The sequence below is a fragment of the Tetrao urogallus genome (assembly GCF_951394365.1).
Source record: "Tetrao urogallus genome assembly, chromosome: 8".
NCBI classification, from domain to species: Eukaryota; Metazoa; Chordata; class Aves; order Galliformes; family Phasianidae; genus Tetrao; species Tetrao urogallus.
In genome coordinates this window covers 15,415,644-15,428,568 of record NC_136821.1, presented here as the reverse complement: position 1 = coordinate 15,428,568, position 12,925 = coordinate 15,415,644, and the positions used below count along the sequence as shown (strand labels likewise).

General features: G+C 36.6%; 1 protein-coding gene across 2 annotated transcripts in view; it reads left to right on the top strand.

Moving 5' to 3' along the window:
* Positions 1 to 12,925, top strand: part of RBMS1 (RNA binding motif single stranded interacting protein 1) — a gene marked incomplete at both ends in the record, with an annotated part of 135,062 nt that overhangs the window by 101,360 nt on the left and 20,777 nt on the right. For both annotated transcript variants that reach the window (XM_079539260.1, XM_079539259.1), the window contains 2 exons: positions 2,004 to 2,062; positions 4,926 to 5,017. In XM_079539260.1, coding sequence (XP_079395386.1) covers positions 2,004 to 2,062; positions 4,926 to 5,017 — 151 coding nt within the window. The remainder of the gene's footprint in view (positions 1 to 2,003; positions 2,063 to 4,925; positions 5,018 to 12,925) is intronic.

Genomic DNA, 12,925 nt, shown 5'->3' with positions numbered 1-12,925 from the left:
ACAGGATATAAACCTCTCATATGGAATGACTACTAATAAGGAAATACGTGCTACAGTTATTAGGCAACATTTCTGTTGCTTTACTACATCTTCCAGATATATTTAAGCATATATAGTTTTTCATAGACTCTTGTACATTTTTAGGCTATAGATGGATAGTTCTTTTTCTGTCAGTGTAGATGTTCACAGTTCCAAATACAATAAGGACACTAATGTCTAGTTGATAGTGCTACTGATTTACTCCACTGCAGCCAAAAGAAGTCATACAATAACTCATTGGTCTGAAACTCATCGTGAAGACTGAAGAATATACTTAATTGTTCTTTAGGAGGGAAGCACTTTGTAGATAGGCTTCCCCCTTAAATAACTAACTTTACAAGTAAGCAGCTATTTGAACACTCTTATGTATCTAAGCATAATTTTATTTATTGGACTTCTTGCATATTTTGAAGAACCTTTAAGACTCATACAGCTTCTGCAGAAATTCAGTCAGTCATCTGTTGAAATAATGTCTTTTGGAAGCGCTATTCAGTAACTGCCACTCTGATGGATTTATATTTAGCAAGTGAGCTGGCGAAACTTCATTCTTCCCCAAATTCCACTTTCTTCTGCTGATAACGTTTCTAATACTTATCAGTTCGTTTTTGGTTCTTGTACAGTGACAGAGAACCTCTTGGCACACAATGCACAGGTATACCTACTGATGTAATGTTACCTTGTGTTTGCTCATGTGAAAATAAAGTCATGTTTCATCGTTCCTCTCTTATATACTAACCAGATCGCATCAAATGTAGTTCAAAACAAACAAAGGAGCTTGTGGTAAGGAACTCGGGAATCTCTGCTCAGTTTCTGATTCAGATGCTGCTTTGCTCTGTAATGAGTGTCTCTGAGCTGCTTTTTTTTTTTTTTCTACTTTTTAATAAAAAATGGGATATGATTTCCAATGCAAGTTGCAAGTTTTCACCAAATGCAACAAGTTCAACTCAAAGTCAGAGTCAAAAGAGCTATTAGTGGCAAACTTTGCAGGGTGCTTCAGAAACAGCAGTCATTCTCATAGCTGAGATTTCTGTCTGTCTTTTTATTTAATTTTGTCTTAGTTCTCTGGATGCTCACCTTTGAGCTGCATAGCAGATTGCTGCCTGGGCTGCCAAGCTATTGAAAAGATGCAAACAGGCAATGAATATCTTTTTCTTTACAAAAAGAAAATTGAAACTTTCCTGATGGATGTTTTGCTTTTAGTTAAAATTGTTAACATTTCAATTTTCCATTTTAAACATACAGAAAATTCTTTATCAGCTCTGCTGATCAGCTTTTAAAAATCTGATTCATACATATCAGTTTTCTGGAAGAGAGGTTTCATTGGTTTGGGTTTGAATCAGCAATTAAAATAAATAAATAAATATATTCAAAAAATATATATATATTTAAAATATATGTATATATAATTTTTTTTTTTAACCTTATTATCAAGACTAGCGCTGACGAGGTCATTTCTTGTCTGCTTTATTTGGTACTTATACTGACTGGGTGAGCTTATCCCTAAAATATGGTTCCTCGTGCCTACCAGGATTTTACCAGAATAGTATGTTTTGTTTAAGGCACTTTTTCTTTCACTTGTTTTATGATTCTCGTGTGCTACTGGGAACTCAGGGACGTTGCCCATCTCTGAAGGTGCTCAAGGCCAGGTTGGATGGGGCCCTGAGCAGCCCAGTTTGGTGGGTGGCAACCAGTTCATGGCAGGGGGTTGGGACTGCATGATTTTTAAGGTCCCTTCCAAACCAATGTATTCTGTGAGAGGAGAGCATGATCACACTTGGAATAGTTGATCATTTTTGTTGCTTCTGTCTACATACGACTTTTCATTAAATAAATATACAGTTTATATACTATTGCAACTTATTGAAGGTAAACATAATAAAACAATTTGAATGGGAGGTTTGCTGTAATAGAATGATTTTTTTTCTTCCTTACATGTTTTTTTACATATTTATAATACTTTCTAGGTATGGGAAAATTGTATCCACGAAGGCTATTTTGGATAAGACAACGAACAAGTGCAAAGGTATGTTTGCTTTTTTTACATTCACCTGGTTAATTGATTGATTTTGTAAAATTGACTATTTAATAATTGACCAGCAGTTTGATTTCATAAAATAAACCAATGCTGTATTTTAAGTGCTTTTGATTTCTTTTCTTTAGTGATGCTCATAAAGCAGGCTTATTGTTGCCCACGGTCAGCATACTCAGTACATTTGTTTCCAACAGAGCTGGCAGTCCGCCTGTGTCAGTGGTGCAGCCAGCCCTGGGTGAAGCGGACACGCACACTGCTGGCTGCCAATCGGCCTCTGTTGGAAACACTAAAATGGAGTTAAAAGCAGCTTTTCTCCTCTGGCCTGGAGAAAGCAGGGAAGCTTGCAGCAGATCATTCGATTGTACTAAGCGTCTGAAAAAAATGTATATTGTGGAAATCAGCTCCACTAATCTGAACAGTTTAAAGCAGCAGTTAATTACACGTTCCAGTAGTGTAATTATGCTTAGCTATATGCTAGTCAGTGTGTTGGGAGCAAAGAGGGGGTTCATTTTCACCTAAGTAATTGCAGCTGGAAAAAATACAAAACCTCCTTCAGATAAGTTGGGTATGTCCATTCAGTGATCTGCAGCACTCACTGCAATTATAGTGACATGTAATCTCATATCCCAGCGGTGTGCATGGTGAGAGGTGTGGCAGCAGACACTGAAATATCAGATTGTAGACTACTTTTTTTTTTTTTTTTTTTTTTACAGTTAAGAGTATAATTTCTAAACAAATTAAAGAATTGAGTCAGATCATTTAGCAATGTTAGTGAGTGTAAAGCTCATGAAAGAGCATAAAGCTGATAGATAGAGGTAGGAGACAAGAATTTATTGTTAATCAAGTCTTGTTTTTTGTGGAAGAATTGGAAACAGTGCAGTGCTGCAGCTCCTGTACATAGCTACCTGGGTCCCCATCTTAAGCTGTTAATGAGGGACTGACAGTGCAGAAACCAAAATTTCTAAATTTTTTTCCTCAGCTTATATGTAGATGTCATCCATGCACGTTGTGACTAGGAAATAGTAATTGCCCTTTTCAGTTATTTCTGTCCATTAATACTGATGACAGCAGCTAACTGATTTAAGTCTGCCCATTCCCCCAGCTCCTGAAGACTTCAGGAGCTCTGCCAGCAATACTGCTTCTGATCCTGTCTCTTCAAAGATTTAAACACAGAAATTCTCACGTTAATATTTTAAGATGTTTTAGCTGACTTTTCCAATACAGATTTGAAATCTCACCAGTGTGAAGCAGTAACTAATGTCTACTGTAACAGTGTACGGCAAGTTGAAGCTATGGGGAAGCTCCCTCCAAGCCTTCAGAGTTGCAGTGGGAATATGAGTAGACAGAATGCAGAGATGTAACTGGAAGTTAATCAAGAGATTGACAGAATCTCTGGCTCTTGCCAAAAAAGCATACCATGGCATTTAAACTAACTTCAACTATCTAACTGCAATGAGCAATTGAGCTTACATATCATCGAAAAGATGGCAAAGCCAGCTCTGATGGCAAGCTTGGTATCAGTATGTAACTCCATCTATATTGCACCCTGCATTGTGGTGGTAGTGATAACCTATGCTAGTGTGGGTATGGAAAACTAGTCCTGCTTTGGCAGCCCAAAACTTGATATGAGCTAATGCACTCTGTTTCATGTCAAAATTTAACAGTCCACAACACCACATGTTACACAGAACAATATGCTGCTTTCTTCAGTTTCTTGGCAGGTTATATAAGCTTGCTGTGATGTACAAGGCTGCTCTAGTTGTTTTTTCCCAAGTTAAGGACTTTAAAGCTGGCTCAGTAATATCTTTGCACAACCTTTTTGTCCTCAGTGTAGACATATTGTAAGAGGATACTGTTACCATCTGAAGAAATGATTGAATTTTCTACTCCTCTACAGTTTTTTGGTTTTTGTTTTTATCCCTGTTTAGACATTGGAGAGGGATTTTTTAGTATGGTTTAATGGTGGGAAGGAGGGGGAGCTGAAAAATATAGAATGAGGCTTGCAATAAGGGAAGCAGCCTCCAAACTCCAATAATCTTTTGGGGATTAAAAACCCCAGTCTGTAGTCACCAAGGCATATTGCTGTCCAGATACATTGGAATCTATTAACTGTATATTGTTGTTCAGAATAAAAAAAAAAAAAAATGTTGCATATATATATGTGTGTATGGAAATTGTTACAATTAACTTCAGTTTTATATTAAAACTGAAATATTCCATCATGTGACATAGAAAAATTATTTTACTTACATTCTAGTTTCAGTAATGATAGGAAAAAATCATTTGATTTCACTGAAGGTGGGTTTTCACTCACTTTCTACTTTAACTGTCCTTTATGTACATACAATGAAGTAACTGGATTATGGTGCAGTAGATATGCATCTATTAAACTAACCTATTCTCCCAGTTCTGAGTAAATGACCTGGAACCTGCAGGCTTATTGGTCACTTATTCAAACCAGACCAAGAATGTAGTTCAGAAAAATTAACAGATTATGCTTTCCTTGGTGAACTCTATGAAATGAATTTATGATGTCACATTTGCTCTTCTTGGTTATGTACCAGATAACGCAAAACAAAGCACCATACTATTTCTGAGATTTGGATAAAATCCTGATAGTTAGTGAGCGTGGAAATTGATTTATTCCACTACAGTAGGTCTCCATCATCACAAGATGGAAAGACTTGGGTAGAGTTTTTGTTTTTTTTTTCTGGGAACTACATGAAGAACCAACAAAGAAATTGTGTTAAATAACCAGTGCTCGTAGCATATGAAGTCTTTGATTAAAAGCTGATTACTACCTTGTTGATGAAATATACAATCTGAAGAGAAACCAGAGTTTTTTACATTTCAGGTTATGGCTTTGTTGACTTCGACAGCCCAGCAGCTGCTCAGAAGGCAGTTTCTGCTCTAAAAGCTAGTGGAGTCCAGGCACAAATGGCAAAGGTGAGTTAAATTAAATGGTTAACTCTTGCAGTGGTTTATGAAGAACAAGCTTATACCTTAGGAGAGCATTGGCAGTGTGAATTCTCAGGTTGCAAGACCTTTATGGTGAACACAGTTCTCAAGCCATTAGATAACGTAATGGGATTTTCAGCTGGCATGTATCCCAAGTGAGCTCAACTAACGAAATAAAGAAAAAAGAGTCTGGTAAATTCTCCAAATGTGTTTGGTTGGATTTGTCGCTATTCTAATTTATACTGCCTTTCTATTGGCTTAATGAAAAGAAAGATCAGGAATATTATTATTAGCAATAAGAACTACAGAATGCTTAATGGGTTAAATTCATCATGCTAATTTCTGGACAAATTGGTTAGCTTCAACAGCTTCCAGCAGACAGGTATGAGAGATTATATACATCGTCTAATTGCCGTTACTGAGGCTAACAGCCTTGCAATTTGGGGATGAATTCTTAAGAGCAACAAAGCAAAATTTAACCTAGGAACTTTGTTTGCAGCATTTTTAATGTATTTTGCATTAATAAAAGAGAAATATAAATCTGTGCTAAGATTTTCTTGATATTCCTAGCCAACTCTTTGACAACCTATTCTGCATCAGGGCAAAATCAAATATTACTAAAATTAAAGAAATACGATCTTTTTACCAATCTCTGGTCTCTGCATTGAATTATTACTTAACCTGGCCTTCAGAGCTCTATCTCCACAAGATAAGCTTTGTAAATCTATAAAATCAGGGAGATGATACATTAATAATGGTTTTGTCATATGGTGGTATTAGGTCAGATGGCCAATTTCCAACATGACGCCATAGCTACCACTACAAATTTATTCAATTAAGAAAATATTTCCAACATGATCTGTTCGTGTAATTTGTGGTGCCTCTTAAAGTAGATCTTTAGAGTTTGAAAATTATATTCTAATTAAGTAAAAATATTCCAGTAATTAAACAGTAAACTCAGAGCCTTTTTTAATTTTAATAGTTCATAGCAGATCTAGCAAATCTTTTGCAGTTCTCCATTAGGTGCAGATTTTTTTTGCATGAGATATTTTCCACAGCTTCTCAGCTGAGGAGAACAGTTAAGCTAACAACATAAAATGTCTCTGGATGAGTTCCAGGGTTACAAAATGGAAACCATATGTTTCATACTTAATGCATATTTCACTGCAGCCATGATACAAACATATATGCTTACCAAAAAACACCAGACTTTTTTCTTTTTATAGTTTTTTATCTATGTTTAATAAATAACTTTTAATATTTAGCTTTTAGGTAATCACTTCAATATATACACTAGATTTTTCAAGACCTCTGTCTGCCATCTTGCAAATACAATATGTAGGTAGGAGAAAAGAAAGTAAATTCATTTTGCTAATAAAGAATTTTAGCTTATCTAATTGTCTGAGTAGGTGAAGCTTTATTTATTTTCTGTAGCAATCTAATGAATAGTTTCCTAGTTTTTTACATTTTTTTTAATCGTTTCATCTGCTAGTTAGTTGCAAAATTCTAATATTTCTTTCTGTTAGCATTAATGAAAAAGCATGTGTCATGATACTTGACCATTTTGATCTATTTTCTGACACTTTGAGTCTGTCAATCCTGCTGACTTGTGGGAAATCTGTAACTATAAAGTTGGCATCAGAGTGAAAATTGTTCATCTACTTTTTAGCATGATAAGAGTGATTGAATTATAAATTTAGAAAAAAGAGAGAAAAAAAAATAAAGAAAAGCAACAACAATAAACAGTGCTAAAACAAACAGTTGTAAGTGATGGAGAGTTTAAGTGCTTTGATTTGTTGTCTATATACTTTGAGCCATTGAAATTTTGGCTAGTGTGGGGTGGACAAACAGTGCTGCTCTCCTTTTGTCTGAAAAATCGTATCTCTACTTGGATGTGCCAAACAGAGAATCACCATCCACTTCCAGTTGTTTTGGCAAGATCTAAGATCAGACTCTTCATATGCATTACATTGTAAAAAAGTTTACTTGTGGTTATGTATTTGATATTACCCTTTGTGCACTACAAAGCCAGTATTATAAAGCGGTCATGTTGCTGTGAAACCGTTTATTCTGGCATTAGCCTGAATGTCACACTGAAAGATCTGGAGAACATTTTGCCAGCTGCGTGCTGCGTCCTTACTGACCAGTGCAGCTGCTTCAGTCACAAAGAGATGTGTGCCTGTCAGCTCGGTTTGGAAAACATCACTGCTCTGTGCCCATGGCCATCAGTAGCTCCACTACTACCTAGCATTTCACATCTTCCTCTTGGATCACAAATGAAATGGAAGGAAAAAAATTACTGTTGAAGCCTGAATCTGACTGCAATGAATTCCTTTTCGCAGCTTCATACCGTAACTATATACAGATATATTAAAAAGCTTTTCTTTTCAACAAGGTCATCTACAAATCCCGGTTTAGTAGAAACTGTCTGGATTGTACTTATCAAAACTTCTGTTGTTTGCTTTGTAGAGATAACTTCAAATATTGACTCTGAACTTTTTCTATGCTCTGGGTAAGCTCATGCTGTACTCTGCTGTCTGCTTCCAATCTGATCTGACTTTTGGCTCTCACTGAGCAGACTTGGAGGGCTTGGGGCCTGACATGCAGCGTCAGGCCACATCCTGAGATGAGGGTCATTGTGGGGAGCTGGCCATGTTCTGAGAGATGTCATGTTGATAGTGCAGATTAAGGAGCCGAGTGTTAGAGCATTGCTCAAGAAACATTGTGTCTTCAATTATTCTGCCCTTTCAGAGATCTGGATGTGAAAAACTTTACTAAGATAGTTACACTTAAGCAACTTGGGAAGATCTTTGCTGTGTGCTGGTTAAATGTATCTTCTGGTGACAGCTAAAATTGAAATTCCTGCTGGAAAGGCAATTCTGCTGAGAGCTGATGGAAGATATTTTTGCGGTACGAGGGGATGAGAGTAGACTTTTGACTGAAAATTAAAATGGAGGTGATGAGCAATTCCCCTTTTCCTCATATTCATTGGAGTATTTCCAGCATTCAGTCTTACTGATTTCTTTTCCAGTGTGTAGCAGCACCCATGAAAGGCGATGAAGAGATGATGTATTGGTAGGCAGTTTGTTTCAGGACGCAGTTCAAAAACAATGGCTTATTTGCTACTCTAGAGATGACGTCTGGAAGAGCAAATGCACGTCTTGCAAGAGTTCTGTTATTTCTAAGCTAGTTAGAAACTAAGTTTCTAAGTCAGTTTTGGTTTATTTTGGTTCATTAGAATTTCTTCTTGAAGTTTCTTTTATTAGTTTATTGTTCTTGCTCCTCAAGGAAGGCTTCAATAATAAACCAGTAATTAGTTCAGAAATTATGATTTTTCATAGCCATGTTTTCTTAAATAACTTTAGTAGTAGCATTGAAGAGTTCTCCCCATTTTCATAGTTAGGTTTCTTCTTTTATTGAAACTGTGCTTGTGAGTAACTTCACTTTGATGAACTGATGAAAAAATGGGTTCTGAGATTTTTTCAGCAATCTCCTGTTACTAAAGAATGACGAAAGAAAAAGATTATAATTATTTTTGTTAAAAGCCTTTGCAGTTGTTTGAATTCTGTACCTTGCAAGGGATGTGAAGTTTGAGCACATGCTGACTTGAATACAATACTGCTTAGAAGAAAATTCTGTATGGTATTTTAAAAATGAGACCATTAGAGTAACAAGTCATGTATTGAAAACTAGTGAGGATGCTTGGAAATGTTTGACTGAATCCCGAGTCTTTATGAGTTTGAGAGAGACCTCTGAAAATATATAGCCCAAGATATACTTGAAATGCTGCTTTTGTAGGATTTACTCAACTAAAATTTCTTTGTACCTTGCATTTTTTCCTAAATAAACACATGCCCAAATACTTGTTTCAATAGGATCAGTACAGACAATATCGTAAAAAAACACTACTGATCTGTGTTAGAAAAGTTGTTATGGTTGCTACAAGGGTGAATGCTTATTATTTGAGAATTTTCTCTTCTCTCCCCACCCAAAGGTAAAATCAGTGAAATAATTGTAGGATTATGTGCTGCTCAGAGCAAATAGCAAATGACATGGTATAGGAGGGTAGGTGCATATGGAAAATCTACTTGGCATATTGGTATGTTGGCATTTTGAATGGAGATTTTAAAACCTGAGAACCTTTAATGAGTGTTTTAGAGTTAATAAAGTCTGAAAGTTACAGAGATATGAGTAACCCAATTTCTTGTAAATTCTTGATCTTGAATGTGACATACAGCATTTGTGTCAGTGTTAGGAGATTTTGTCCCATTAAATGCTATTCAGCTGTGTTTAGCTCTCTGCTCCAAAGTAACTGTGTTTCAAATGCTTGCAAAAGTGACTCTCTTATAAGGAAAATCGAATTCAGTTCCTATTTTTCTTAAGTAAACCAGTATGTAAATGTAGAGGGTAAAAAAAAGAAATGAATAAAAAAGTTTTATAAAAAGCATAGTTTTTGACATAGTTTTGTGTCCAGCAAACTTAATTCAAGAGTATGATTGTGTTTGCAGCCTAGATAAAGCCACATGAGAATATCTGTATCATGCTGATGACATCAAAGAGGTATTATGAGCTAGCTAGGATAGCAGCTTGGCTGTGGCAGCTCATAGCTTTTTGAGTGATATGTAACATACTTGACATGACAGTTAGCCTTGCATAGGCATATTGTCTAGCTCAGGATGGGTATATTGATTCCTGAGATAATATAGTGAAAGGCTTATAGCTATTAAATTTGTGTCACATATGAAGTTACTCCTGTAGCAGAGATTTTGTCATGTTTTTTGGGTATCACTGAAGCCATTCGCATACAGTCCAGTGCTCTTGCAAATGTATTTCAACCTGGTCCTTAATACTACAGGGGTCTCCTCCATTCAATGCAATGTAACCATCTGAATCCAATGCAATTCCTAGAGACTCAATGAGACAGTTAGCCTAGATTTTCTCAAAGGCTTCATCTTCTTTCCTGCCCTCTCTATTCTCTTGTCTGTGTTCATGAGCTTTTTAGTGCTTCTCTGTGTACAACTTTGCTATGCTGTTAGAGTGATATTCAGTCTTTTCTAGTTTGTATTTTCCATTTTTTTGTTGCTTTCTCTATTATTATTTTTTTCTCCCCCTACAGAAGCACAAACTTATTTTTGGTTAACTTGTGTCACTTCTAACAGAATTAATGAAAGTAATGCATGGACTTAGAGGATTTCTGAGGACAATGACATTTGTTAATTTGAGCCAAGGATTGTTGTTCCATTTACTAATGTGCATTTTTGGAGGAAGAGTCATTACTTATCCATTGAAAGATTCCCCCACAGTCACACATTATCAGGGGTTAGGGCTTCAGATGCAAAATTTTTTAATTTCTTCTTTAAAGTCTTCACTTCCTTCCTTCCACTAGAACAAGTAAATATGCTTATGCTTATTGCATTAGATCTCACATTAACAAATCATTTCCCTTATTTCAAGCATGCACAACTTTCCCTTATTGCAGGAATGCACAAAAAATAGGCAAACCTTCGGAGCATTTTCTTAGTCGTGTTAGAAAATGCCCAATGGTAACAATGCAAAATAAGTTTTGTCAACATATACTGACTACCCATCAGTCTAGAGAAACTGTTCATATTTTATGGAGAAGTCTCTTGACCCTCAAAACAATGCACCAAATTTTCTCTTAAATGTAGAAGTGTTTTTAATGTGTTATATATGTTTGCCCTTTGTCTGATTTCATGTTGGTGCACCAGAATTCAGAGGTAACACAAATTTGTCACCTTTATATTCTTTACTAATGGTTGAAAGGCAGAACTGTGAAGCACTCCCGGTAGGTTGGTAGCTACATCTTTGCTTCCAGTTAAGTCTGATGCAAGAGCACTTTTGTATTCTAACTTGAGATGCCTTTTTTTTCCAAAGATGTTTGGAAAAGTTGAACTGTCACTCTAAATAAAGTGTGAATTGCACAGCAGCTATGTTTTTTGAGGAAGAAAAGGCCTGCTTAGTCACTTGTCCTTATCTCTTGAACAGAAGTCAAGGCTGTTTTGCAGCTATTAAACATAATGCATTAAGGGTAGTCTTTCACATCAGTGATGAGGAAAATGGTTTTGAGTTAGCAAGAATGAGAAACAGCTAACTTGTATGACTTTTAATAATGTATTACTTTTTGTACTTGTCTTCACTGTGGCAACCTTCTGGAGAATTAAATCAGGTTTTTGTTCCTGCAGAGTAAAGTAAGAAAATAAACTTAGGTTACCATGGTATCTTGTGTGCTTAATCCAACTAGCAAAGGTGGGCATATTGCAGTAGTCTTTATTCTGCATCTGGGTTTCTGACTGCCAAAGAACAAATGAAAGGCAAAGAGGAGACAACTCAAGCAGATTTATACAGCAGTTTTTAGCAACTCTTTGGTAAGAGGAGTTTCGTTTTAACCTAATTTGTGGTACCTTCTGTAGGCAATAGTCTTAAATCCTATGGTTATAGACTGTGTTAAGTAAATATGATCAGTTTCTCGCCATTTCTCTACCTAAAATTCAGTTAGCCACAATAGGAAGCTGTAAGGTAGCCATTTTAAATACAGTGGACATTTCTGCAAATTCCGTGTTCTTAAAAATCATTTTACAATAAATTGAAAGTAAGCCAAATTTTGCAAAACATCTGTCGTTTCAGGAATTGCATTTGCATTAAGTAAGACAGTTAGCAGCCACTTCCCTTGAGTACACAGCTTCAGCTCACAAAAGTCTTACCTCATCTGCCAAGCAGTGCTATGATTTGTTCAGCCCTGGCTTGAATGCCCTGTTAGAATCATAGTATCATAGAATGGCCTGTGTTGAAAAGGACAGTAATGATCATCTAGCTAGGAGCCTTGGTACTCTCATTTAACTTTCTGCAGGAAACGGTGGCATCTGTGAGCAATATCCAGCACTGCCAGGGGGCACTTTGGTGCCCTTGGAGGAATGGGTGCAAGCAAGAATTGTGAGGAGTAATAAAAAGGGAACATGTGGTTGCAGGGTTTAATTGCAGACTTGCACACAGTGTTTGTTATAGTTAAACATTACTTTTCAGACTTCCTATTCATAATGGAGATGTACCTATGAAAATGAATTAAAATGCCTAGCATATTAATCCTATGCATTTGTTCTGGAATTCTGGATAAGAAGTGAAGATTGTAGTAGTGATTTTTCCGATGAACTGTCTTGTTAGCAGTCTGTGGTCAGATAGTATTAAAACAGTGGCTGAAACAGGCATATTTCAGTGAGACACAGGCCAATTGCAAATGTTAAAGCGGTTTCTATAAGAAGGCAGATGAGCATTTAATCCCTTCCCTATCAGCTGGAGGATCTTCCATGCTGTGAGCAGTTCCTAGTCACATGTTTCTGAATGGCTGTGTGTTATCTGTGACCTTACACAGAGCAAGAGAAAACAGATGTCTTATCGTTTTGCCAAGTTTCTTGCTTGCAATTTAGGAACAATTCCACACGCACAGCGAGGTTCTTGTTAATTTGTTTCAGATGATGGCAGAACCTTTCGCATTATGTAGGACTCCTGATCACCACTTTTCTACAGAAGTGAACATTGGCAGTTGACCATTTCTCTCTCTTTTATGAGAAACAGCATACCTTGTAGTCAGCTTATTAAGCCAGCTCTGCAAGTGCTACTTGGGGATAACAAGTTCATTGAGCTGAAGAAGCACTGTTCTGAAGTTCTGAAGGCACAGCTAAAGGTATTTGGTGAGAGAAGACCGATAGAAACTTGCTGACACCAATGGCTAAAAACAAGACTTCCTAGTTTCCTCAACAGTGTGTGCTCTCATGGTGGCCCACAAATCCCGACATTGCCCATAATCTGCAGTGACCTGAGCACTTTCAGTGTCTTTCAGAACCCACTGAAGACCCTCCATGAGATACGAAGAGTCAAGCA